The following is a 27,482-nucleotide window of genomic DNA, read 5'->3' as shown; positions in this document are numbered from 1 at the left end:
GAGAGTAAAACATGACTTTCAGGATATTGTGATTTTTGTCACTCGCCTAAACACCATGCATTACGGCCCTACACACACACACACACACACACACACAATTTTTGTCAACGCAGACACACATCGCTCTCAGGCATACACACACACACACACACACACAGAGAGAGAGTGAGAGAGAGAGAGAGAGAGTAAAACATGACTTTCAGGATATTGTGATTTTTGACACTCGCCTAAACACCATGCATTACGGCCCTACACACACACACACACACACACACACACAATTTTTGTCAACGCAGACACACATCGCTCTCAGACATCCACACACACACACACACACACACACACACACACACACACACACACACACACACACACAGAGAGAGAGAGAGAGAGAGATAGAGAGTAAAACATGACTTTCAGGATATTGTGATTTTTGTCACTCGCCTAAACACCATGCATTACGGCCCTACACACACACACACACACACACAATTTTTGTCAACGCAGACACACATCGCTCTCAGACATCCACACATACTCGGAAACATAATTTTTAGATCTTTGAACCATTCAAATCCTTCATGCACAGTCAAGTGCCCCTATAGTGGAAACCAGGAAAATAGCGTGCATTTCCCCCTATAGGGAATACACATGTAGTGACGTCATCTGGTAAAATACACTATATAATGCAAATATAATGCCTTTGCTTCAAAATGAAAGAATGTTTCAACATAAATCATGATTTATGTATTAATGACGGCCCCGGCTTTAAACGACGTTTTAATGGGAGTCAATGGGACATTTTTGTCCCTTATGGTACTGAATGGTGCTATTTGTTCTACACCGTGTGTGTTATACATATTTAAAAAATTTTTTTCAAAATTTGTTAATTTATGCAAAAAGTCACAACTGTGGCAAATTACATACCATTGGCATTAAAACAGCCAAAATGGTCAAAGAAATAAAAATGAAAAGGACAAAAATGTCCCTAATGCAGCCTAAGGGTTAAATATTTACTATATCGGTTTTACCGAATTACATTTTGACACTTCAAAATCTTTAAAATACCTGTATATGTAGTAAAATATAATTAAAACCTTTTGGATTCAGTAAAAGAGATCAAGTTGTACTACCTTACATACTTTAGATGTTATATATTTGTTTTATTATTATTATTATTATTAAGGCCTTTGAAAAAAAAAAAAAAAAAAAGACCCGTCACGTCATTGACCCACCTACATATCATTTCAATGCTGCTTTACATAAAATGTGTCATATGTTGAAAAGGCTGACCATCTGAATTAAATGTGCTGCGTTCATATTCTGGGCTCATCTGCTTTTCACACAGCACACTTTATGGTATTTACTGAGTTTAGTCTATGCCATTGTCTGAGTAACATTAAGCCACGTGTAGCCTAATTAAACGCGTTGCATATATTACGGGCTAATCTGTGGTGAAAATAGAGGTTCTCTTTAATTTTCTCGCAGTGATCTTATTATACGACCTAGAAAATACATTTGTTTATCTCTCTTTCGATCAACTAATTTATTTATAATTATTTATTATTGCTGATAAATTGAAGTGATATGTTTGTGACAAAACATTCTTGACATTGTTATAGTTTTAAACACGTTTGAGGGCGCGTGGACACATAATCGAGTAGCCTACTGCGTTTCCCCCCACAAATAAAACATAGTAAATCCTACCATATAATATTATATTTGCAACAATTATGTGATCGTACGCGTCAAAGGATCAAAGAACATGACGAAGCGTCACTACGTCATCGCGCTAGATAAGCGTCCCAACATATTACTTTCACTTTCGTCCATGTGCAGAGGAGGACCAGAGCGTTATTGCGTATCAAAAGATGCAATGATGTTTTAAATGAAAAGTGGTGGAAATGAAGCTTCTGTTGATGTTGCCTTTATTTCTCATGTGCTTAATCAATCACGGTAAGATATTAAGCTTATGTTTAGTCTCTCTTATCTAATCGATTTTTATTCAACAGAAATGCATTTATCATTTTTTTATTTTTTGCTGCAGTGGGTGTTGTTATTTCACCATTGTAATACATTTGGGCTTGTATCGTCATCCCACCCTGTAAAAGCTCATTTCATGGAGTGGCATAATTAAGACACACAGATCAAGAATCAGCTTATGAATCTCATAATGATGACATGAAATCATGTGCCCTCGCTTCCTTTCCTTGCATCTCAACTCCACCGCCATTAGGATGCGAGAGAAGGATGCATGGAAAGAAAATTAAGATGGATATCTTATTTGTATATTGGAATATACTTGATCACTCGAGTGTCACTTGCTGTAATGTTGCTGAGGAAGATAGGCAGGGCCGGCGCTAGCCATTTGGGTGCCCTAAGCACAAATGCTTGGTGGTACTCCCCCACCCCCCCCATGGGGGACATGTTACTACCACTTTTTAAAACATCTCGCGACACGAATGTACCAATTCTACAAATAAATAAATCTCCAGTTAACTGACAGAGCATTCATTTCGTTCGTTTTTTTAAATAAGATACTAGCTGAAATTAGTTTTTTTTAAATCAAGTGATCAAAGTGCTCGTTGCTGCTTCGATCAGTGGCACTGATACAGTGTTTTCTTGTGTGGCTTGCGCACACACTGCACTGTCTTCACTCGACGCGCGCTTCAATCCATTGTGTTGCGCATACTCTCTATTCGTTCTGTTGAAATCACAAAACATAATGCAAACGTTTGCGTGTCCCTGCTTGATATACAACCACTGATGAACATAATCGTTTTGATGAGAGAAAAAAACTATACGAGAAAAAAAAACCTATTCGAGGGTGGATTCGAACTCACACCCTCTGACACAGCTGGCGAAAACTCTACCACTGGACCATCAAGGCTACATCTCATTCAACGACAAATTAAACCCCATGTAACCTAATATTTAAATCAATTGCTGGACATCGTAATGTTATTGGCGTCCATCTTCATTGAATTTTGAAATCAGATAGAGCCGGCCAGAGCGCTGCATAATAAGTAGCCACGCCGGCTTATTCAGTATGGAAATACACACCGACAATGACACGCCCCTACTGCGTGCTAGAATCTCCGAAAAACAAGCCGATTTCAAACTCAAAACGTACGCTTTTAAATATACCAATACTGCTATCTCAAACATGGAGAGGCTTCTTCGTGATCTTAACTGACAGATTCTGCAAAAAAAAACAAAATCACAAATTTAAAAAAAAAAAAAAAAAAAACGCTTCTTTCTCATTTTGCTCGAAAGTTGTGCTGCCGACTTGTGTCCCTGGTTTCCGTGACGGATCACATATTTTATTTGTTATTTATACTAGTAGCCTGTTGTGATTGATTTTTCACGACCCAGATTTTTTGGTGCCCCCCCAAGGACTTGGTGCCCTACGCGCAGTGCGTGATGTGCGTGTGCGGAGCGCCGGCCCTGAAGATAGGCGAAGATGAGGATCTAAACGCAGGGTTTTAATGAAATAACACATAGAATAAATAATAAAGAACTTCAGGGATAAAGAAACAAAACCACGAGAATCACCAGACTAGAAGCAACCCTTACATGTACAACAACTGACAAAGTAGCAAGTGAAACACAAGGGCTATAAATACACAGGGACAAACAAGCTAAACAAGGGGGCGTGGTAAATAAGAAACACCTGGGAAGACTAATAAACAAGAAAAACTACAAAGGACTACAAAACATGGCACAGAGCAGGAAATAAGTCCACACAAGACAAGGGGAACACAAGACAGGAATCATGACACTTGCGTTATCAGCTGCGCTCAAAGGATCTCGCCTTTGTTGAAGTTTGGTTATTTAAAAATGTGTGGTTTATTTAAACTGTAAAGGTAAAACATACATTAAAATGATTGTGACAGATATGAAGGGGAGGATAATTTATAGCTTACATGCATCAGCTTTCTCTACAAGATTACACAAGATTTTGTGTAAATGTACATTTTTGATAAACGTTTTCCACATATGATATCATTTCTAGCAAGAAATTACCATTGTAGTCATTAAATATTCACTTAGTTTTCTCCTAAGCTCGCACTATTTTGCTGTAGATCATTAAACGTAACACTGCCTCAGTCAGAAGTGTGTCTGAAATAAGTTTCGCGAGTAACCTTCGTGTGCAGACGCTGCCTGTAAAGTCATTACCTGATAGAGCAACAAGACAACAAGTCACTGCCTACGTTTCCGGACACAGCCGAAGACTCCTGCATAGGAAACACTGTGTATCCTCACTCCTCATTACTCGCAGTGCAGTTAGAGAATTGAGGTGTCCTTTATGATTGGGTCGTTGTGAAGTGAACTTTCTGTGCACAATGTGTTTTTGTAATTTGTCAGATTGTCACAACATTGCTGGATCTCATGCTGTAGAGCCCAATTCTGTCCCTGGAGATCTAACTTCTTGTAAAGTTCAGCTTCAACCATGATCAAGAACAGCTGAAGCAGAAAATGAAGATCTTCATGAGCACTTGATAATTACAGACAGTTTTAGATCTGGATTGGATCTCCAGGAACAGGATTAGGCTATATACACATTCCTTGCTGTAAATCAATGATGTTCTTCTGCTGTTTGTTTGCATGTTACATTAATATTTCTCTAACTGCAATCTTTATGATGTCTAGAAAAACATTGTCACAGCACTTTCCTTTTGTTTAATGTGGTTTGGCTCATAACAAACTGTTCATTTCTTTAACAGGAGCTTCTGGTGCTGATACAGTTGAAGTGTCAGTGATGGAGGGAGATTCAGTCACTCTAAACACTGCTGTTCAAACAAACCAACAAGACAGAATTAAATGGTATTATAATGACATTCGCATCGCTCAAATCAATAGAGATCAGAGTAAGATCTGTACAGATGTTCAGTGTAATGAAGGCACTGAGAGATTCAGAGACAGACTGAAGCTGGTTCATCAGACTGGATCTCTGACCATCACAAACACCAGAAACACAGACTCTGGAGTTTATAAACTACGGATCATCAGTGGCAGCAGCGACAGTAAAAAGATCTTCAGTGTTTCTGTTCATGGTGAGTCATTTATGAATTCATGTTTAGTGAGATTTTTACAGTGACATTCAGAAGTATTTTTTTTCTCTATAACTGTATATTAATTCACATGCAGTATAAATATAATTTATTTAAAGGAACACGCCAACTTTTTGGGACTTAAGCTTATTCCCCAGAGTTAGATAAGTCCATACCCTTTTCATCTCAGTGCATGCCTTAACTCTGTCTGACGCACCCACCGCTAGCCTAGCTTAGCACAAAGACTGGAGGTAAATGGCTCCAGTAGCATTCTGATCCCAATAAGTGACAAAATAACGCCAACATTTTCCTATTTACATGTTGTGAATTGTTTAGTCACAGCGTGTACAAATAACAAGGTCACATGAGACACAGACATCTTCTGGGAACTATACTCTCAGAAGACGAAGCACTTGTACTTGGGCGGAGTGATTAGTGCAACACTCAGAGCGAACTCTCTGCTCCTCACCACAGGGCTTCTCAGGCGCTCCGCAGAAATAGCAGTGCTTCGCCAATCAGCAGCACTCAAAGTCTCAAACACCCTGTGTGTAATAAGCAGAGCGTATGCGCATATTAGCCTACTAAGGTGCTGTTTAAATAACAAACAAATTATATATAAATACCGCGCCATTGACTTTAGACCAGGTTTTTGCCGGTCAATGGCGCAGTCTATTTCAGTGTCTTCAAAATAGCAACGCGCCAACAATGTGCCTGAACACAGACCAGCAGCCCATGGGCGCACAAATAGGCGAAAATGCATTTGCTATTTAAACAACATGGCGCAGGATGTGAATATGATAAATGAATATGAATATGAATTTACATGTCGTTATGGACAATTGCAGGTGTTTTACATAAGAGCAGTGAGTCATATTACTCAACTATTTTGGTCTGAGTGATCATTGCATGGGTCCTTGTGATAAAGAATCATTAACTGTATTAATCTGTTGTCTCACATTCCTTAAAATGACTATGTGAGTCAATATCTGATTCTGAGGTAACAATTGTTTGTCGTACAAGTTGCATCACCAATTTTAATCTGTATAAGTTTAAGAATTATTGCTGCGAAAAAAAAGTTATAATTATGCTAATTCAAACTAATTATTAATAAAAAAATTAAACATTATATAAACTTACCTTAAAACAGTTGCACCCAGCTGCTTTGCCCCTTTGTCCTCTCAGAATTACAGTTTGGGAGCGAATTTTAACATCTCCAAGACGCGAAGCTCGTGAAACAACCCAGCATTGCGACCCAGCAGGTTTAACCCAACAATTGGAAAATTAAAACTACCCAAAGGTGTTTAAAAATGTGATAAAATTACCCAACAGACTCGACCCAGCATTCTGGGTTAAAAAACAACCCAGCATTTTTTAGGATGGAGGTTTTGGTGAAGTGTACTAAAATAAACATTCACGTGTGTACCTTACTTCTTCTCACCCCTGATTCCTGATATTTTAGAGGACAATTACTCAAGAGTTTCCCCCTGTAGTTTCAAAGAATATACAACGGCGAAGTCGTACATCTTTGGATGCGGAGCCGTACAGAAAGTTAAAAAAAATATGCTGTCAACACCGCCATACGAAATGGGGTCTTGTGCACTCAGCATGCACAACCGCTCAGTTCTCTGAAATGCTCTGAAATTTTTATTCAATTTATGAGGGAATTATTTATTCAAATTATGAGGGATCAATTTATTTTAGTGTTTTAAGTTATGTGCAGTCTGTACATATCTGTTCACATAGTTTTCACATAGGGTTTCAAGACCCTATAAATCGACTCAGTAAATGTTTTAATTGTGGCCTGTTTGAAAAAGTGAGCTTTTTAACTCAACATTAAAAAAAGAATCATCTTCTAAAGAGACTTACAATTTTGAAGTCTATTGTTAACAGCAAAAGTGCATAATATCAGTCAGTTTTCCTGTGAACGTTGTTTTCTGTTGATCTCACAGAGCTGATGCTGTTTTAACTGATGTTGCTCAAAAACACACCAGATGCTGCAATTTACAAGTTAAATCAAAATCAAGGAACTGAAAATAAAAAGATGTTAATATCAGTCTCAGGTTTGGTCAAATTAATTATCAGATGATCTCCAGTAATAATGACTGTCTGTCTTCATTCAGGTTCAGCTTCAGCTGTTATAGCAGGAATAAGTGCTGCTGTTGTTCTGCTGTTTGTGAATGTAGCAGTCGCTGCTGTGATTTAATATCGCTACAGGAGATATACACCAGTGAGAAAAAAGGGCAAGTATAACGAACAGCTGATTATACAAAATCTAATTAGGAGATGTATTGTGCAAATAGAATGTTTAGAAATATGTTAAAGCGTGTATTTATTTTCTAATTGACCAAAGTAAGAGTTTGTGCTTTTCAAACAGAAAACATGCAAAGTTCATCAGTTTATCAGTGTGTTTCACAAAAATTATATTGTATATAATGCTGTAATGTGTTACAAATACAATATTTTCTGTAGTTAGTGGGTTGTCAAAACGAGAACGGAATCTGCACAGTTCATCTCCAACCCTAATCAAACACACCTGAAGCAACCAATTAAAGGGGTGGTATAATGCCCTTTTCACAAGATGTAAAATAAGTCTTTGATGTCCATCATTGGTCGTGAAATGTGTCTGTCTTGCTCCGGTAGATTGTGTGTTCGGTTGGCGAGTCGTCAGTGCAAGGATTCGTTGCATGGGATTTGTTGATGATTCCAGATTAACTTCTGAGTTAATGTGACTCCTCGGAAATTCATTTGGCAGCGGAAATCACAGCGATCATGGGTTTGATGCACCTTTAATGCCGGAAAGTGAAAATCCCTCTTCTTACTGAATACTTCAAAGGGATAGTTCACTTCGAAATGAAAATTATGTCATCATATACTCACCCTCAAGTTGTTTCAAACCTGTTTGCATTTCTTTCTTCTACTGAACACAAAAGAAAATATTTTGAAGAATGCATGGACCAATCAGACACACACAGATTATTCATTTATTTAATGAGTAATCCAACAAACTCTGGAATTTGCAGAGGGCTGTGATGCTCACTTAATTTTTGGTGAGGATTTTAAATCAACCATGCTAATCCTATATATTCTATATATAACCACGTGAGAAATATATAAACATGTATCTAATTTTGCCATCTCATGATTTTCCTTTTATGTTGTTTGGCCTTTGTATTCTTGTAAACTTCCAGGATTAATGTTTCAGACTTTGTTGCATACTATGGTTAACCAAAATCATATGTGTGGCATGTTTGATCTCTATAAACTCTAATCTTCGTCCCCCATTTGTTTTATAAGCATCTTAAAGATTCTTGTGTTAAACATCCAATCAAATTACATGTTTAAAGGCCTGCCTGAACAATGGGTCGTAAAGAAATTTCCCTCCAAAGGAAAACTCAACTCAACTCAACTTTATTTATATAGCACCACTAAAAACAACGACTGTTGACCAAGGTGCTGTACATTATTGCACAAAACATTGGCTTGGCATTAACATAATTTACTGCCAATGTTAAACACTTCTTATTGGCTCACACACCTCCAGAGGGTGTGACATCTTCACGCTTTAACCTCTTTACTGGCGAAGCTTACAATGTGGGCCATTCTGCTTGTGTTAAACAGCAAGTTAAGCGCAGTGTATTTTCTTTCAAACAAATTTTGATTTATATTTTTTTTATACTTAATCAAAAAACCTAAGTGTCTTCTTTTAAAATAAACAATGACTAGGACTGTAAAAATGATTTGCAATAGTTTATGTTTACGTAGCCTACTGTATGTCATTTTCGAGTGTTGCTCATAAATGGGGATGACATGAAAGAGGCTAGTTTATTGCACTTTTTATGTCCATTTGTTTAATTCTTGTGATTCTTTTTTTTTTTTTTTTTTACAGATTTGTTAGTTTATTACCACTTCAAATTTATTTCAACTTTTATCAGTATCCTTTTCATATCACATTAAATTGCAGTTGAAAGAAAAGTATTTATTTATTTATGGAGTTATTTTGTTGAGTTATTGAGTTGGTTTTGTTCAGCGCTATCTAAAATCTGGGCCGGCCTTGTATATGCTACTAAATGTTCTTTTTTGTTGATGTGCAAAAGTGAATGTTTTTCTTTGTACTTTCTTGTAACAAATGTGTTGTGACCTGTAACATTGTGCCTTTTGTGATTCATGTTTTTACTGTTGAGTTTATGCATTTTTTGTATATTTTCAAAATAAAAATTGATAAATCCCTTACACGCTTCTATGTATGTATATAAAAAAAACTGTAGATTCATGTGTAGTGTTATTCTGGAATAATTCAACACTCAACACACCAGTGAACCAGATCATGTTGAACAGTGTGAAGAGTGTTTGATGACAGGAATCAGACCGCAGCAGTTTCAGTTTGACTCGGAGGATGAGCTTCAGTAAAACTGATACTGTGACATTGCAGACGGGTTTAAATATTTATTTTCGTTTTCTGTTCACTGAGAATGGAATACATATATGCACACCCATTTTAAAATCACTAGAGTTATTAGGCTCTATTTTACCATGAAATGGTAAATTACACAATTCACACACTAGTCTTCTACTTTTAGCCATTTAACAGTCAGAAAGTTACAAAAAGTGTGTTAAATGCCAAAAATAAAGAATCCATTATGAACAGTTAAAATCTTAATAACAGCCAGATGAACTAACAATATATCATGTGCAAATACAATGTGTGAAACTAGGAGGGTCAAACTGTTGTGGGAGGATTCACACCAGACTGAGTGTTAGAGCACATAGTTTCATCAGTAGCTGAACAACGGAAGAAAATGTTTCACGTGTTTGCTTTGTTCTGTTTGTGCTGGTGCCGTCTGATCGGTAAGTTATACATTTATTTTTTGGTTTAGTTTAGTGAAAAAGCTGCTATTTTCGATGGCTATAGTTGTACAAATGGATCATGAATACTGTGAGATCTGCTTACGTTGAATTCAGGTCTCTGTTGAAGACAATGACATTTCCAGCTCTAAAATGTTAAAAGTCATGGAAAGTAATGGAAATCTTTAAAATGTAATCTGAATGTAAATGTCTAAAAATACATTTCTAAAAATACAAGTTTATAAATACAGCTACAAAACTCAGTCAAAATGTAAAGGACCATGGGAGCATGAGAGACATCTCATCTAAGTGTCTCATGAAATATCTTGCACAAGTAAAGTTTTTAAACTTGATTTTGCTGTACAGCAGATACATTTAAAGCAAATAAAGATCAAAGCGTCTCTCTCTCTCTCTCTCTCTCTCTCTCTCTCTCTCTCTCTCTCTCTCACACACACTCACACACACGTCTGTCATATCTCACCTTTCATTTTGTGTTTCACTGCTGTTGTGAATGTTCTTCAGTTCACATGAAAATAATAAAAACTGCAGATGATTTAGGATTTATAAACCATCAAAACCTCTTTATGTTCTCCAGGTGTGTTTGGCACTAAGACAAATGAAATACAGTCAGTGTCAGTGATGGAGGGAGATTCTGTCACTCTAAACATTGATCTCACTGAAATACATGAAGACGACGACATACTGTGGACATTTGGAGCTGAAAACTCTCAGATCGCTAAAATCAAAGAGAACCGAATCTCCTACACATATGATGATGTTCCTGATGGGAGATTCAGAGACAGACTGAAGCTGGACGATCAAACTGGATCTCTGACCATCACAAACACCACAACTGAACATACTGGAGATTATAAACTAGTGATAAGGGGAGCGAAAATAACCTCAAAAACATTCAGTGTTTCTGTCTATGGTGAGTAGAGATCATTTGTCCTGTCTTTTACACTTGTTTTATACATCAACATATTGAATTGTTGAATCATTTTAAAGTTTGAGGTAACAGACTGTAAAAACTCTCAATACACTGGATTGAAAATTGTTGTGTAGACTTATTCATATGTCTGTTTATTTTCCCATGTTTCTCAGCTCGTCTGCCTGTTCCTGTCATCAGCAGAGACTGTTCATCATCATCATCATCATCATCATCATCATCATCATCATCATCATCATCATCATCATCATCTTCATCATCATCATGTTCATTGGTGTGTTCATCAGTGTTGAATGTGTGTGATGCGACTCTCTCCTGGTACGCAGGAATCAGTGTATTGTCCAGCATCAGTGTGTGTGATCTCAGCATCAGTCTCTCTCTACCTCTGGAGGTGGAATATCAGGATAAAAACACCTACAGCTGTGTGCTGAACAATCCCATCAGCAACCAGACCACACATCTGGACATCAACACACTCTGTCACACATGTGCAGGTACCACAGCACTGATGATAGATGTGTGTGTTTACTGACCTGATCTCTGTCTTCTATTGGAGATCAGACTGATGCGTTCACTTCTTTCTTCATCATTACAGAGCTGGATACACTCTCTTCTTCTATCTCAGTGTCTCTGATAGTGTTGATCTCTACTGCTGGATCTCTGATGATTGTTGCTGGATTTGGGATCATCTGGATCTGCAGGAAACACGGAAAAACTGATCAAGAAGGCAAGTGAAACCCAAACGACATGTAGCTTTTCAGTTGCAAAATATTTTCAAGTCAAGTCAACTTTATTTATATAGCGCTTTTCACAATACAGATTGTATCAAAGCAGCTTCACAGGATTAAATAAAATAGTACATCAGTGTTTGTTTCTAGTTTAAAACATCCATGTTTGATAATGCTGATCAATAGTATTGTTGATTGATTGATTAATTAAATTAAGTATCCCCAACTGAGCAAGCCAAAGGCAACAGTGGCAAGGAACCGAAAAACTCCATCAGGTGACCTAATGGAGAAAAAAAAACCTTGGGAGAACCCAGGCTCAGTCGGGGGCCAGTTCTCCTCTGGCGTTTATGAGGTAAAGACCGGATTTTACTGTAAGATTAAAAATATTATATAAATGCCTGGCTGAAGAGATGCGTCTTTAATCTAGTTTTAAACTGGGAGAGCGAGTCTGAGCAACGAACAGTATCCGGAAGACTATTCCAGAGTTTTGGTGCTAAATGTGAAAATGCTCTCCCTCCTTTGGTTGATCTGGATATCCTAGGTATGACCAAAAGCCTCGAATTTAGTGATCTTAAAGAGCGTGATGGATTATAGGGCGATAGAAGATCCGTTAAATAGACTGGAGCTAAGCCGTTTAGGGCTTTATAAGTCAGTAGCAATACCTTGTAATTAATACGGAACTTTATAGGTAACCAATGCAGTGATGATAAAATTGGTGTTATATGGTCAAATTTTCTTGATCTAGTAAGAACTCTAGCGGCGGCATTTTGGACTAACTGTAGCTTGTTTATTGAGGATGCAGGACAACCAGCCAATAAAGCATTACAGTAATCTAATCTCGAGGTCATGAACGCATGAACTAACGCATTGATATCAAAAATATGTATTCTGTCGGTGTGTGTGTTAGTGGGGAAAAGTAATTAGCTTCAAATTTTTATCCTATTGTTAGTTTTATGTATTGAGTTGGTCAGTGTCTTTGTGGGCACTATTCATTTGCTATTGTAGGCTATTGAACGTCTCGATTATGTATGTAACCGTCGTTCCCTGAGTAGGGAACGGAGACGTCACGATGTAACTCGTAGTGACCACAAAAGGGAACTACCTTAACTGGATTTACTGGAAAATAATAGGACACATTAGAATATACGTCAACCAATCAAAATGAAGCATTCAACACTGTTGTTGTCACGTTTGGGGACTTTTATATTCTGTTTTATTTAGTTCATGTTTCTCTGCTCTGCTCAGTTTTGGTTTTCTTGGTCACTGATTATCTTGTGTGTTTCAAACATTTAATTGCATACATTAATGCTTTAACTCTGACAGTCCTATATAACATGTTGCAAAATAAACAGATCTAGTTAAGATTGTGTCTTGTTGTTAATGCATCTATTATTGTTGTTGTAGACACAGATCAGACTCCTGATAAAGAGATCACGTACGCTGATACAGCATTCCACAAAAGAAACACACAGAAATTGGTAAGATTCCTTATTTAAGCTGCTCTATTGGAAAACATAGTTCCAGAAAAGATAAAGTAATTTATTTTTCTACATTTTTAGGCAGCATTTCTTTTATTTCAACATGTACTCTCCTAATGCAGTGCTAAAAGCATGCTGGGAAGTATACAGTAGATCCACAATGCAATTAGTTATTTCATCACAAATGGTTCATTTAGTCTCAATACAAACAAATTAAGTTCTTCTTTACTAATGTAAGTGGACTGAACATTTGTTTGTTTATTTTAGCAGAAACTCACTCTGTTAAACCATATGACAGCAAAATCACATATCAGATCAGATAGTTAATGTCCAACTTGACATTACTTAACTATACTGCCAATATAGTCAAGTGTCTTTCTAGGAGTTCATTTCTAAGAGGGTCACACTTCATTTTTGTTTTTTAGTAGCCTATAATCATCTCTTGTATTTTTTTTCACAGGATATTAAAGAGGAGGATCTTGTGGAGTATGCACCTCTTGCCATTAAAACATGATCAAGCTTCAGTCTTTTTCTACTATCAGATCTATGTCCTTGCTCTCAGTTTGTCTTTGGTTGAGTTTAGGGATTGTGAGAATCACCACATGTGATACTTAAAGATTGATGAAGAAATTATCCCCTAAAAAGAATTTGCCTTGTACTACAAATCATCTAAATTGTACACTGTAAAAAATTTCTAACCCTCCCAAATAAAAAAATTCAAGTGACCGATAACATCTAAATTTTTCAATTGGCCCAAGTGAAAATCTGTAAATTTTATTTTAGAATTTACAGAATTTCACTTGGGCCAATGGAAAAATTTAGATGTTATCGGTCACTTGAAATTTTTGATTTGGGAGGGTTAGAAATTTTTTACAGTGTATGGTTCATTGGAGCAATTTTTATGTTTGACTCGTTAAAGAGACCATGAGCCAGATTTACTAAACATCTACCAAGAGCTGCAGCGCATATTACCGTCTGGTTAAAGAATGCTTTTTGGGGTGCTAAATAATGGCGCAAAAAACAGTAAAATGACCTTTACTGTAAAAAATAATTCTGTAAAAAAACGGTAAACTACTGGCAACTGTGGTTGCCAGCATCATACTGTAAAAATATGGCGTGTTACTGTTAATGTTTAAACAGCTATAGTTAAATTACAGTTTTATACTGTAGCTGACAAAACTTTAGCTGTTAATTTCAAAAACAGTAACATACCGTATTTTTACGGTATGATGCTGGCAACCACAGCTGCCAGTAGTTTACCGTTTTTTTAACAGGATTACTCTCCTCCCATAAATTGTGCGTTTGAAAAGGAAACTGCAAATGCAAATAATAACCCTGTCCACACCGCCTCTTTAGTAAATCCTGACAGTAATTTTTTAATGCCAACACTATGTTGCTGTCTGGGATGTGTCTGAGGTGAGAATCGTTTATGGGTGAAGGGTGTTTTGTTTTCCATTCGTGTTCATATGAAAACATTTCACTTCTGCTTAGACAAAACAGCTTTACAAAATACTGAAACTGACAAATAAAAGATCTACTAAAATCAAACAGCGATATTACTATGTGTTTGTGAAATATCATGATTGATATTCAAGGGTATATGCATTTCTATATACAGTATATTATACAGTAAATCCATGAACTCACATACGCATGCTGTGATCCTGCAGACAAGCTCTGCTAGTTTCAGTACTTATTTAAAGATTTTGCAAGAGGAGTTTTTGAAGAGGAACTATTCTTGATCTCATACTCCTTTTTTAAACAGGGCGCCAGACTATAAGATTTGAGAGTAGTGGCACCAGTGCCAGCAACTTTTACAGATGAAGCAACTTTTAGCAGAAGCTTGAGCTTTAAATGAGATGTACATTTTATCATCATGTTTTTTTAGTTTTTTTTTTAACAAAAACAGTAGCTGTAAACCCCAGTAAAAAGTGTCCTGATAAATCATTGTCTTATGGGGTAGATAACAGTAGATAAAGCTGAAAATGTATTTTCCGTATTCATTTAACATTATTTAAATTACGTAAAACATGAAGGCTGCACATCCACTTTAGTGATATAGGCCTTCACCCCCTTGCTGCTGCTCCTCCTGTGATTTGTTCTCGTTGTTTGTCCCTGAACATTTGTTAAACTTCCTGTTTTCTTATTACGGGTGGGACAAGGAAAGGTGAAGATCTTAGCAAGCAGTCTTTATTAAGTACTGTAACAGCTTAGCATTGTATAAGGACAATATAGCTGTTTCCACCCACCTATTTTATGTGCTTTTTGGAATATCACATACAAAAATGTTGTTTGATGTAAACACCAAGATGCATATAAATTCTACAAATGCGCAATTGAGTCAGATACATTTTTTATCCGATTTAAAAACATGCGCATAAAATGTGATGGAAACACATTTATCCGAATAATTTCCAGGATGCACATCAAAAAAAGTAATGTGAATTGTGCGATGGGATGACATAACTGACTAACGGATCTAGTTGCACAGCATCTGAAATGTTGTTTAGGTCATTTTGAAACGCCTTAGGAAAGTCTGCTGTCAAAGTGTTTCTGTATAATTACCTCCCAGAAATGTCTTACACAACTGCGTTCCCAAAGAAAAAAATTAAATAAAAATGTTACCATATTTATTGCGTTTCTTCTGCGCAGTCTGAGATGCAAGAAATTACATATGACAATACAGTAGCTTCTCGTACTTAATTTTCTTAGTGACATTTAGCGCCAGTTTATCAGGAAGTGAAAATTTAGTTCTCTTCGCCTCACTGGATGGAAACGGTGCTTTATTTGCAAATGTATTGTGTGATATTCCAATTTAACGCACGAGTTAAATTCGCAACTTTGGACGGAAACATAGCTAACAGTGTTGACAACTGCTTTCAATGGAAAATTGCTAAAACTGATCGCTAAATGTTGCTAGATGATGTCATAATGGCGAGTTAACTGATATATATATATATATATATATATATATATATATATATATATATATATATATATATATATATAAACATAAATGAGTCTCGGAATCTAGATAAGGTTTGTCCAAGAAGTTGCTAGATTTGTCTCAAAAGGTAAATATAGTGACAAAATAAATAAATTTAAACAATACATTGATAACATTGATAACTAATGACCAACAACCACTGACTGAAACACAAGGGGTATAAATACACTGTTCAGTGATGCTTAATACAAGATACAAGTGTATCTAAGGAAACTGACAAGACAGCAATGGAAACAAGGAAACAGGAACACAATAAATAATCCACCAGGTGTGACTTATTATCTTGTTAACCTGTTAAGCTTGTTAGCCTGTATTGCCCCTGTGTTTCTCTTGTTGATTTGTCAGTTATTGTAAGTTATGGTTTAATTGTGTTTAGTTTTTGTTGTTTTTTTTTTTTCAATTATAAACACCTGCCGTTAGATCTTTGGCTAAAACCTACTATTTCGTCAATAAAAATTTAGTATTCACTTCAAGTTCCTCCATGTAAAGAAATTCCTGAAGAGGACAGTGCAGTGTGGTGGCTGAGCTGGAACCAGAGAAGTTGTGTTTCCAGGGGGGAACAATCTAGTGGTGCACCTCTGAGAGCACATGCAGGTGAAAAAGTTTGGAAAAGATCTATTGATTAACTAACAAGGACTTTCACACATTCAGCTCAAATTCAAACTTGAAGACACAACTGGTATGCACATTAAACTTAAATTATTTTGATGTAAAATTTCAACTTTGAAGTTGTAAAATATCATTATTGTGTTTAGTAGTATTGTGGGTAGGTGCGTGCACTAGATTTATTTCACTCGTCTTAAAGCCTCTTGTCCACTATCTAGCTGGAATAATTTAGATGCAGCCTTGGCACTTCACCAGGCTAGGTCGCTGTTACTGAAGCTTTGTGGAAGGAACCCATTTTCAAAACAATTCTTCTAAGTGGTTCAGTGCTTCACCAAAGCTTCATTTGCCATCACTACTGATTGATGCAATTGTATGATTTGTGTTGACCAATTATTTGAGTTTGAAAGGTGTGTTTTAAGTTTCTTAACATTTATAATTTATTGTCAAGGCATTTGATTTAGTTGATTATACTGTAGTTAATATGGTGATTGTGAATGAGATGTTGAATGCTAGTTTAAATAATATCTTCATTTATATTAATGTATTTTGTTTTGTTTCAATCTTTCTTTTAAAGATTATTAACCTACTGCAGCTACTGCAACTTCTGCTTCTACTATTGCTTCTGCCAATGCCCCTGCAAATAGTAGTAAATAAAAACAGTAAAGTTCAATGAGTTGTCCTCTTGCGTCCTTCATAGTCTGAATGCCATCTCAAGTTTGAGCAGAGGTGAAACAAAATTCTGGAAAACTTGACACCTATCCATCTTCCTTCTTTGGCTCCCGTACATTACACCCCCATTCACTGTTCCCCATGGACTCCACAATTTGCAGTGACATTCAATGATAATTCATATTACAATATTGTATTCATGACTATTTTGTGAACTTGTATTTAGTTAAATGTGGACATCCAGTTATTGTCCAGATTTGATTCAGTCTGTTAACTGCTAAAATAATAAAAAAAAAAAATAAAAAAAAATTATTTGTTCCGATTTGTTGAGATGAGATCCTATGTTAAATGTTAAAAGTAAAAGTTTAGTGCATGTTAGTAAAAAAAAAGAAATCACATTCCAGAATGTACAAGGACAAACAATGATCACTCTACAAAGGATTCAATGTTTGCTTGAAAAACTCGATGTTGAGATGCAAGTGTTCATTAGCCAGATGTTTTCCGTTTTATTCCAGAATAGTGCTACACATGAATCATATGCAGGGATTTCGTAGATATATATAGGAGCACATAAAGGAACACAGAAAGGCCAAATCTCATTCCATAAATACACAAAGAAAAATCCACAAACTTAGCAGTAAAAACAAGAATCAGCATCTTGACAAAATGCTTTTGACAAAAGGCAAAATGTTACAGGTTACAATACATTTGTTACAAGAAAGTACAAAGACTAACATCCACTTTTGCACACGTCAACAATAAGGACATTCAGTAGCCTGAACAGGGCTGGCCCAAACTCTGTTAGAGCCCTAAGCGAGATCCAAATAAATGAATAAATAAATATGTATATTTCATATGAACTGCAATTTACTATGACATGAATATTGATAAAAATGAACATAAATATAAAGTAAATGTTAATAAACAACTAACAAATAATCACAAGAATTAAACAACAAATGGACATAAAAGTGCAATAAACTAGCCTCTTCCCTGTCATCCCCATTTTTGAGCATACACTGGAAAATGACATAAACTTAAATGATTGCAATTCATAACTACAGTGCTAGCCATGGTTTCCTTTAAAAGAGGACACTTAGGAGTTTTAGTCAAGTATAACAAAAACAGACATCTAAATTTATTTAAAAGAAAATACACTGCGCTTAACTTTCTGTTTAAAACAAGCAGAACACAGTGTTAGCATTGACAGTAAAGGGGGTCTAAAAGAGCTATTTCAGAATAATATACACACATCTGTCATGAAGCGTAGGTAACTTGTGATTTCACAAATTTTTTCCAAAGGATTGTTCAAGTGGCAAATGATAATAGTTAAACTAATACATATGTTAACTGCATAATCATGCATAATTAACACATTGATTAAATGTTTTATAATGTATTTATGTATATAAATCACGGCATGATTTAGGCATGATTTAGGCAGTTTAAAGCCCCGTCAGCGTCACCGTTCTTCAAAGACTCGTTTGTACTATCGTGAGCCCCGTCAGCATCACCCTTCTTCAAAGACTTGTTCGTACTATTGTGAGCCCTGTCAGTGTCACCCTTCTTCAGAGACTCGTTCGTACTACTCTCAGCCCCGTCAGTGTCACCGTTCTTCAAAGACTCGTTCGAACCGATATAGATATCATATGATGATGTCACTGACCATTACATGGTAACTTGCATATTATGCACCCCTGTAATATATCATGCTGCGCCGCGTTATCGATTAGGCAGAACAATCCTTCCATCCACCATAGATCATTTTTCAAATTGCTTATCGGATCTGTCTCAGCTGCTGTCTGAACCTAAACAAACAGATGAACTAGAGGAACTAACCAGCACTATGAGCACCATTCTCTCTGGAAAATTGAATATTGTTGCACCTATGAGACTAAAAAAGGTCAGAGAGTAAATTAAAGTACCATGGTACAACAATACTACGCGTGTTCTAAAGAGAGAAACCCGTAATTTAGAGCGTAAATGGAAACAAACTAATTTAGAGGTTTTTAGAATCGCTTGGAAAGACAGTACGTCACGTTATAAAAAGGCCCTAAAAGCGGCCAGGGCTGAGCACCTCCGCAAACTAATAGAAAATAACCAAAACAATCCTAGGTTTTATTTAACACCGTGGCTAGACTAACAAATAAACTCGTTCGTACTACTCTCAGCCCCGTCAGTGTCACCCTTTTTCAAAGACTCGTTCGTACTACTCTCAGCCCCGTCAGCGTCACCCTTCTTCAAAGACTCGTTCGTACTACTCTCAGCCCCGTTAGTGTCACCCTTCTTCAAAGACTTGTTCGTACTATCGTGAGCACCGTCAGCGTCACCCTTCTTCAAAGACTTGTTCGTACTATCGTGAGCCCCGTCAGCGTCACCCTTCTTCAAAGACTCGTTCGTACTATCGTGAGCCCCGTTAGTGTCACCCTTCTTCAAAGACTTGTTCGTACTATCGTGAGCCCCGTTAGTGTCACCCTTCTTCAAAGACTTGTTCGTACTATCGTGAGCCCCGTCAGCGTCACCCTTCTTCAAAGACTCGTTCGTACTATCGTGAGCCCCGTTAGTGTCACCCTTCTTCAAAGACTTGTTCGTACTATCGTGAGCCCCGTTAGTGTCACCCTTCTTCAAAGACTTGTTCGTACTATCGTGAGCCCCGTCAGCGTCACCCTTCTTCAAAGACTCGTTCGTACTATCGTGAGCCCCGTCAGCTTCACCCTTCTTCAAAGACTCGTTCGTACTATCGTGAGCCCCGTCAGCGTCACCCTTCTTCAAAGACTCGTTCGTACTATCGTGAGCCCCGTCAGCGTCACCCTTCTTCAAAGACTCGTTCGTACTATCGTGAGCACCGTCAGCGTCACCCTTCTTCAAAGACTTGTTCGTACTATCGTGAGCCCCGTCAGCGTCACCCTTCTTCAAAGACTTGTTCGTACTATCGTGAGCACCGTCAGTGTCACCCTTCTTCAAAGACTTGTTCGTACTATCGTGAGCACCGTCAGCGTCACCCTTCTTCAAAGACTCGTTCGTACTATCGTGAGCCCCGTCAGCGTCACCCTTCTTCAAAGACTCGTTCGTACTATCGTGAGCCCCGTCAGCGTCACCCTTCTTCAAAGACTCGTTCGTACTATCGTGAGCCCCGTTAGTGTCACCCTTCTTCAAAGACTCGTTCGTACTATCGTGAGCCCCGTCAGCGTCACCCTTCTTCAAAGACTCGTTCGTACTATCGTGAGCCCCGTTAGCGTCACCCTTCTTCAAAGACTTGTTCGTACTATCGTGAGCCCCGTCAGCGTCACCATTCTTCAAAGACTTGTTCGTACTATCGTGAGCCCCGTCAGCGTCACCCTTCTTCAAAGACTCGTTCGTACTATCGTGAGCCCCGTTAGCGTCACCCTTCTTCAAAGACTTGTTCGTACTATCGTGAGCCCCGTCAGCGTCACCCTTCTTCAAAGACTTGTTCGTACTATCGTGAGCACCGTCAGCGTCACCCTTCTTCAAAGACTTGTTCGTACTATCGTGAGCACCGTCAGCGTCACCCTTCTTCAAAGACTCGTTCGTACTATCGTGAGCCCCGTTAGCGTCACCCTTCTTCAAAGACTTGTTCGTACTATCGTGAGCCCCGTCAGCGTCACCCTTCTTCAAAGACTTGTTCGTACTATCGTGAGCACCGTCAGCGTCACCCTTCTTCAAAGACTTGTTCGTACTATCGTGAGCACCGTCAGCGTCACCCTTCTTCAAAGACTTGTTCGTACTATCGTGAGCCCCGTCAGCGTCACCCTTCTTCAAAGACTCGTTCGTACTATCGTGAGCCCCGTTAGTGTCACCCTTCTTCAAAGACTCGTTCGTACTATCGTGAGGCCCGTCAGCGTCACCCTTCTTCAAAGACTCGTTCGTACTATCGTGAGCCCCGTTAGCGTCACCCTTCTTCAAAGACTTGTTCGTACTATCGTGAGCCCCGTCAGCGTCACCATTCTTCAAAGACTTGTTCGTACTATCGTGAGCCCCGTCAGCGTCACCCTTCTTCAAAGACTTGTTCGTACTATCGTGAGCCCCGTCAGCGTCACCCTTCTTCAAAGACTTGTTCGTACTATCGTGAGCCCCGTCAGCGTCACCCTTCTTCAAAGACTTGTTCGTACTATCGTGAGCCCCGTCAGCGTCACCCTTCTTCAAAGACTTGTTCGTACTATCGTGAGCCCCGTCAGCGTCACCCTTCTTCAAAGACTTGTTCGTACTATCGTGAGCACCGTCAGCGTCACCCTTCTTCAAAGACTTGTTCGTACTATCGTGAGCCCCGTCAGCGTCACCCTTCTTCAAAGACTCGTTCGTACTATCGTGAGCACCGTCAGCGTCACCCTTCTTCAAAGACTCGTTCGTACTATCGTGAGCACCGTCAGCGTCACCCTTCTTCAAAGACTTGTTCGTACTATCGTGAGCACCGTCAGCGTCACCCTTCTTCAAAGACTCGTTCGTACTATCGTGAGCCCCGTCAGCGTCACCCTTCTTCAAAGACTTGTTCGTACTATCGTGAGCCCCGTCAGCGTCACCCTTCTTCAAAGACTTGTTCGTACTATCGTGAGCCCCGTCAGCGTCACCCTTCTTCAAAGACTTGTTCGTACTATCGTGAGCCCCGTCAGCGTCACCCTTCTTCAAAGACTTGTTCGTACTATCGTGAGCACCGTCAGCGTCACCCTTCTTCAAAGACTTGTTCGTACTATCGTGAGCCCCGTCAGCGTCACCCTTCTTCAAAGACTCGTTCGTACTATCGTGAGCACCGTCAGCGTCACCCTTCTTCAAAGACTCGTTCGTACTATCGTGAGCACCGTCAGCGTCACCCTTCTTCAAAGACTTGTTCGTACTATCGTGAGCACCGTCAGCGTCACCCTTCTTCAAAGACTCGTTCGTACTATCGTGAGCCCCGTCAGCGTCACCCTTCTTCAAAGACTCGTTCGTACTATCGTGAGCCCCGTCAGCGTCACCCTTCTTCAAAGACTCGTTCGTACTATCGTGAGCCCCGTCAGCGTCACCCTTCTTCAAAGACTTGTTCGTACTATCGTGAGCCCCGTCAGCGTCACCCTTCTTCAAAGACTTGTTCGTACTATCGTGAGCCCCGTCAGCGTCACCCTTCTTCAAAGACTCGTTCGTACTATCGTGAGCACCGTCAGCGTCACCCTTCTTCAAAGACTTGTTCGTACTATCGTGAGCACCGTCAGCGTCACCCTTCTTCAAAGACTTGTTCGTACTATCGTGAGCCCCGTCAGCGTCACCCTTCTTCAAAGACTTGTTCGTACTATCGTGAGCCCCGTCAGCGTCACCCTTCTTCAAAGACTCGTTCGTACTATCGTGAGCCCCGTCAGCTTCACCCTTCTTCAAAGACTTGTTCGTACTATCGTGAGCCCCGTCAGCTTCACCCTTCTTCAAAGACTTGTTCGTACTATCGTGAGCCCCGTCAGCTTCACCCTTCTTCAAAGACTTGTTCGTACTATCGTGAGCACCGTCAGCGTCACCCTTCTTCAAAGACTTGTTCGTACTATCGTGAGCCCCGTCAGCGTCACCCTTCTTCAAAGACTTGTTCGTACTATCGTGAGCCCCGTCAGCGTCACCATTCTTCAAAGACTTGTTCGTACTATCGTGAGCCCCGTCAGCTTCACCCTTCTTCAAAGACTTGTTCGTACTATCGTGAGCCCCGTCAGCTTCACCCTTCTTCAAAGACTTGTTCGTACTATCGTGAGCCCCGTCAGCGTCACCCTTCTTCAAAGACTTGTTCGTACTATCATGAGCCCCGTCAGCGTCACCCTTCTTCAAAGACTTGTTCGTACTATCGTGAGCCCCGTCAGCGTCACCCTTCTTCAAAGACTTGTTCGTACTATCGTGAGCCCCGTCAGCTTCACCCTTCTTCAAAGACTTGTTCGTACTATCATGAGCCCCGTCAGCGTCACCCTTCTTCAAAGACTTGTTCGTACTATCGTGAGCCCCGTCAGCGTCACCCTTCTTCAAAGACTCGTTCGTACTATCGTGAGCACCGTCAGTGTCACCCTTCTTCAAAGACTCGTTCATACTACTGTGAGCCACGTCAGTGTCACCCTTCTTCTGACTGTGAGCCCCATCAGTGTCACCGTTCTTCAAAGACTCGTTCGTACTACTCTCAGCCCCATCAGTGTCACCCTTCTTCAAAGACTTGTTCGTACTTCCATGAGCCCCGTTAGTGTCACCCTTCTTCAAAGACACGTTCGTACTACTCTCAGCCCCGTCAGTGTCACCCTTCTTCAAAGACTCGTCCGTACTACTGTGAGCCCCGTCAGCGTCACCCTTCTCATTAGTGACACCCTTCATTGAATTGCCCATAAGGGACATTTGTTCTGGGTCACAAATCCTCTGAAAAAAAAGAAAACAAAACAAATTTACAGTTGTTAAAACAAATGTTCAGGATTGATTCAGTTACACAAGCAGAAAAATGTGTTTTTCCCTCTGATGTTTGCTGAATGTAAAGACCCCTGTTTTTAATTTGAGCAGCACTTTCTTGAATACATCAAAATGGAATTGGTGTATCTCTGATGATATACTCATTAAGTTATTTTTCTTTCTTCACTTCAGGGGTATAAAGAAGTTTGAAATACAGTACATGGCCATTGATATACTATATACAAACATCCGAACATAAAGTCAGTAGGCTATACTGTAAATTCAGTGTTTTGCAGATAGATTCAGTGCTCACAGTATCTCACCTGATGATCACTGTACAGTGTCTTGTCTCCTGTTTGAAAAACACAAACACTTCCTTTGGTCAATTTGAAAACAATTACATACTTTAAAATATTTCTAAAGATTCTTTTTGCACAATAAATCTCATATTTACATGTTGTATCATCAGATGTATGTAATACTTGCCATTTTTTCTCCTGTGACGACAGTAAATCACAGCAGCGACTGCTACAGTCACAAACAGCAGAACAACAGCAGCACTTATTCCTGCTATAACAGCTGAAGATGAACCTGGATGAAGACAGACAGTCATTATTACTGGAGATCATCTGATAATTGATTTTACCAATGCTGTTGACTAATATTAACATTTTTCTATTTTCAGTTCCATGATTTTGATTTAACTTGTAAATTGCAGCTTCTGGTGTGTTTTTGAGCAACATCAGTTAAAACAGCATCAGCTCTGTGAGATCATCAGAAAACAAGGTTCACAGGAAAACTGACTGATATTATGCACTTACTGTATCTTGTTATTAACAATGGACTTCAAAATTGTGAGTCTGTTTTGAAGATGATAGAGATGATCTCAATTATATTTTATTTTTGAGTAAAAAAGCTCACTTTTTCAAACAGGCCACAATGAAAACATTTACTAAGTCGATTTAAATATAGTAAATGGTTTTCTAAAACTGCTCAAAGGAAAATGTACAATGTCAAAATGTGACTCACCGGTGACAGAAACACTGAAGTGTCTAATGATCCTGAATCTGCTGTTGTTGATCAGTAGTTTATATTCTCCAGAGTCTGTGTTTGTGATGTTTGTGATGTTCAGAGATCCAGTCTGATGATCCAGCTTCAGTCTGTCTCTGAATCTCTCTTTACACTGAACATCTGTACAGATCTTACTCTGATCTCCAGTGATTTCAGTGATGAGAATGTCATTAAAATACCATGTAATAAAATCATTTGTGTTTTTTATTACACCAGTGTATAAAGTAACAGATTCTCCCCCCTTTCTCTTCACTTCTCCTCGTTCAGCAGCAGAAACACCTGAAACACAAACTAACAGATGCTGAAAGGATCTTGTTTTGAGGGATAGACACACAACATGAGTTTATATGAAAGAGATAAAACACGCTCTCTTGACTTTCAATCTGATAAGCAACATTTATCCATGTTTTGTCCTTATTAACATATTTTACATCTAATCCTATATTCCTAGTGAACTAAAAATACTGATGATTCTAAAAGATGAACAGAGTTGAGATGATGAGAAACTGTCAATCACGTGTACCAGAACAAAACCAACTGTCAAAACTAATAACCTAATAATGCAAAAACTCAATGCAAAAACCAAAATGTTTCCAATCATACTGATTAAAATATATATTTAAATCTACAAATTTCACTTTAATAGCAAATGTGTTTTGAAGAAATCTTCTTTATACTGTGTGAATTACTATACAGGTAAAGAGAAAAAAAATCCTTATAATGTCACTGTAAAAAATATCACTAAACACATTAATGATGTGATTTAAATGTACAAGACTTGCTTTTAAACAATGACTCACCAGTGACAGAAATCCTGAAGATCTTTTCACTGTCGCTGCCACTAGTGATCCATAGTTTATATTCTCCAGAGTCTGACTTTCTGATGTTTGTGATGATCAGAGATCCAGTCTGATGGTCCAGCTTCAGTCTGTCTCTGAATCTCTCAGTATCTTCATTACACTGAACATCTGTACAGATCTTACTCTGATCTCTATTGATTTGAGCGATGCGAATGTCATTATAATACCATCTAATTCTGTCTTGTTGGTTTGTTTGAACACCAGAGTTTAGAGTGACTGAATCTCCCTCCTTCACTGACACTCGGTCTCCATCAACACCAGGAGCTCCTGTAGAAGAAATCAACAGTTCATTATGAGCAAAACAACATTATACAACAGGAAAATACTGTGAAAATGTTTTTCTATCTGAATACATAATGTTTTATTCCTTGGAATTTATCCTCCAATCCTGATCAAAAACTTCTGTCTGTAATTACCAAGGGCTCCTGAAGATCTTAAAGGGATAGTTCACCCAAAAATGAAAATTATGTCATCATTTACTCCCCCTCAAGTTGTTCCAAACCTGTATGAGTTTCTTTGTTCTGCTGAACACAAAGGAAGATATTTGGAAAAATGTTTGTAATCAACAGATCTCGGTCACCATTGACTTCCATAGTAGGAAAGAAATATACTATGGTAGTCAATGGTGACCGAGATCTGTTGATTACAAACATTTTTCCAAATATCTTCCTTTGTGTTCAGCAGAACAAAGAAACTCATACAGGTTTGGAACAACTTGACGGGGGGTAAATGATGACAGAATTTTCATCTTTGGGTGAACTAACCCTTTAAAGGTGCTGTATGTAACTTTTTCACTCTAAAAAAAAACAACCATATACATGAAAAAATGCCATAAATTGGTTTGCAGATATTTATGAAACAGTCTAAGTTCACATACTTGTTTCTCTGAAAAACACTTCTACAGCCAGTTATTTTACTTATTATTTTACACGTTTTCATGTTGTCTTGTCAGTCGGTTGTTGTTTTGGTCTGTGTGATCTCGCCCACTGCCAGTTCACCCAATAGTATTTTGACACCCCTGGATGCCAGTTATAGGAAACACAGCGTATTGCAGCCAGCAAACGAGATGGCAGATTCCACACAACCTAAAAAGCCTCGATATCATCTACAATTCTCTATGAACGAGAGTATATTAAAACGCGGATAGATCAACTCATCAACTTACAGTGTGTAAGAATCCTCAGCAACAAATTGCTCTCGTTCCTGTCCTGAAACTGGCAACCCGCTTGAGCGTCTGAGTAAGGAGGGGTAGGGAGTGGGGGAAACAACTCTCCAATATTTTGAATTTGGAATGCAGTACCTATTTCAACCACTAGCTGTCATTCTTACAGACTGCACCTTTAATTTTCTGCTTCAGCTGTTTTTGATTGGGGTTAGAGCTGAACTTTACAACAAGTTAGATCTGAACATAATTTACAATCTAAAGAATTTCAAAAACACATTGTGCACAGAAAGTTCACTTCACAATGACCTCATTTAGACACACAAACATCATAAATCAGCATTTGAATCTCAATGATGATGACTAACAAAAATAAGTTGTCAGAACATTTTGCTAACATTCCCAATAGGTTAGAAAAACGTTATTTCTGAATGTTTATTTTGCACATTGAAAACGTCCAGTTTTTTTATGTATTAAGAATGTTTTTTTCTTGGTTAATGTGAACGTTAAAGGGACACTCCACCCATTTGCATTAAGCTTTGCATTGTTAGAAACCCAGTCATAGTATTGAATGGTCGTGCAACACTCTCTCATTTTCCCCTGAGATGGGAGAAATCTGTTATTTACCTCTTACACTTCCTCCTACAATGACGCAAAAATCGC

The 27,482-nt window shown here is 38.4% G+C and overlaps 2 protein-coding genes and 1 long non-coding RNA gene across 3 annotated transcripts in view; 2 read left to right on the top strand and 1 right to left on the bottom strand.

Moving 5' to 3' along the window:
* LOC307169983 overlaps positions 1-27,482 on the top strand; it is a 553,579-nt gene that overhangs the window by 286,674 nt on the left and 239,423 nt on the right. The window lies entirely within an intron of this gene.
* LOC307169921 (uncharacterized protein) overlaps positions 1-27,482 on the bottom strand; it is a 181,525-nt gene that overhangs the window by 56,908 nt on the left and 97,135 nt on the right. The gene's annotated exons all lie outside the window — the stretch shown is intronic.
* LOC307169978 (uncharacterized protein) lies at positions 1,828-9,283 on the top strand. Its single transcript, XM_079890886.1, has 4 exons — positions 1,828-1,956; positions 4,728-5,057; positions 7,175-7,294; positions 7,695-9,283. The coding sequence occupies exons 1-3, from the start codon at positions 1,905-1,907 to the stop codon at positions 7,255-7,257; spliced, it is 465 nt and encodes a 154-aa protein (XP_079747012.1). The 5' UTR covers positions 1,828-1,904; the 3' UTR covers positions 7,258-7,294; positions 7,695-9,283.

This window comes from Squalius cephalus, assembly GCF_949319135.1.
Source record: "Squalius cephalus genome assembly, chromosome: 13".
In the NCBI taxonomy this organism is placed as follows: domain Eukaryota; kingdom Metazoa; phylum Chordata; class Actinopteri; order Cypriniformes; family Leuciscidae; genus Squalius; species Squalius cephalus.
Note: the sequence above shows the minus strand (reverse complement) of the source record. Positions and strands in the feature narration are given on the sequence as shown.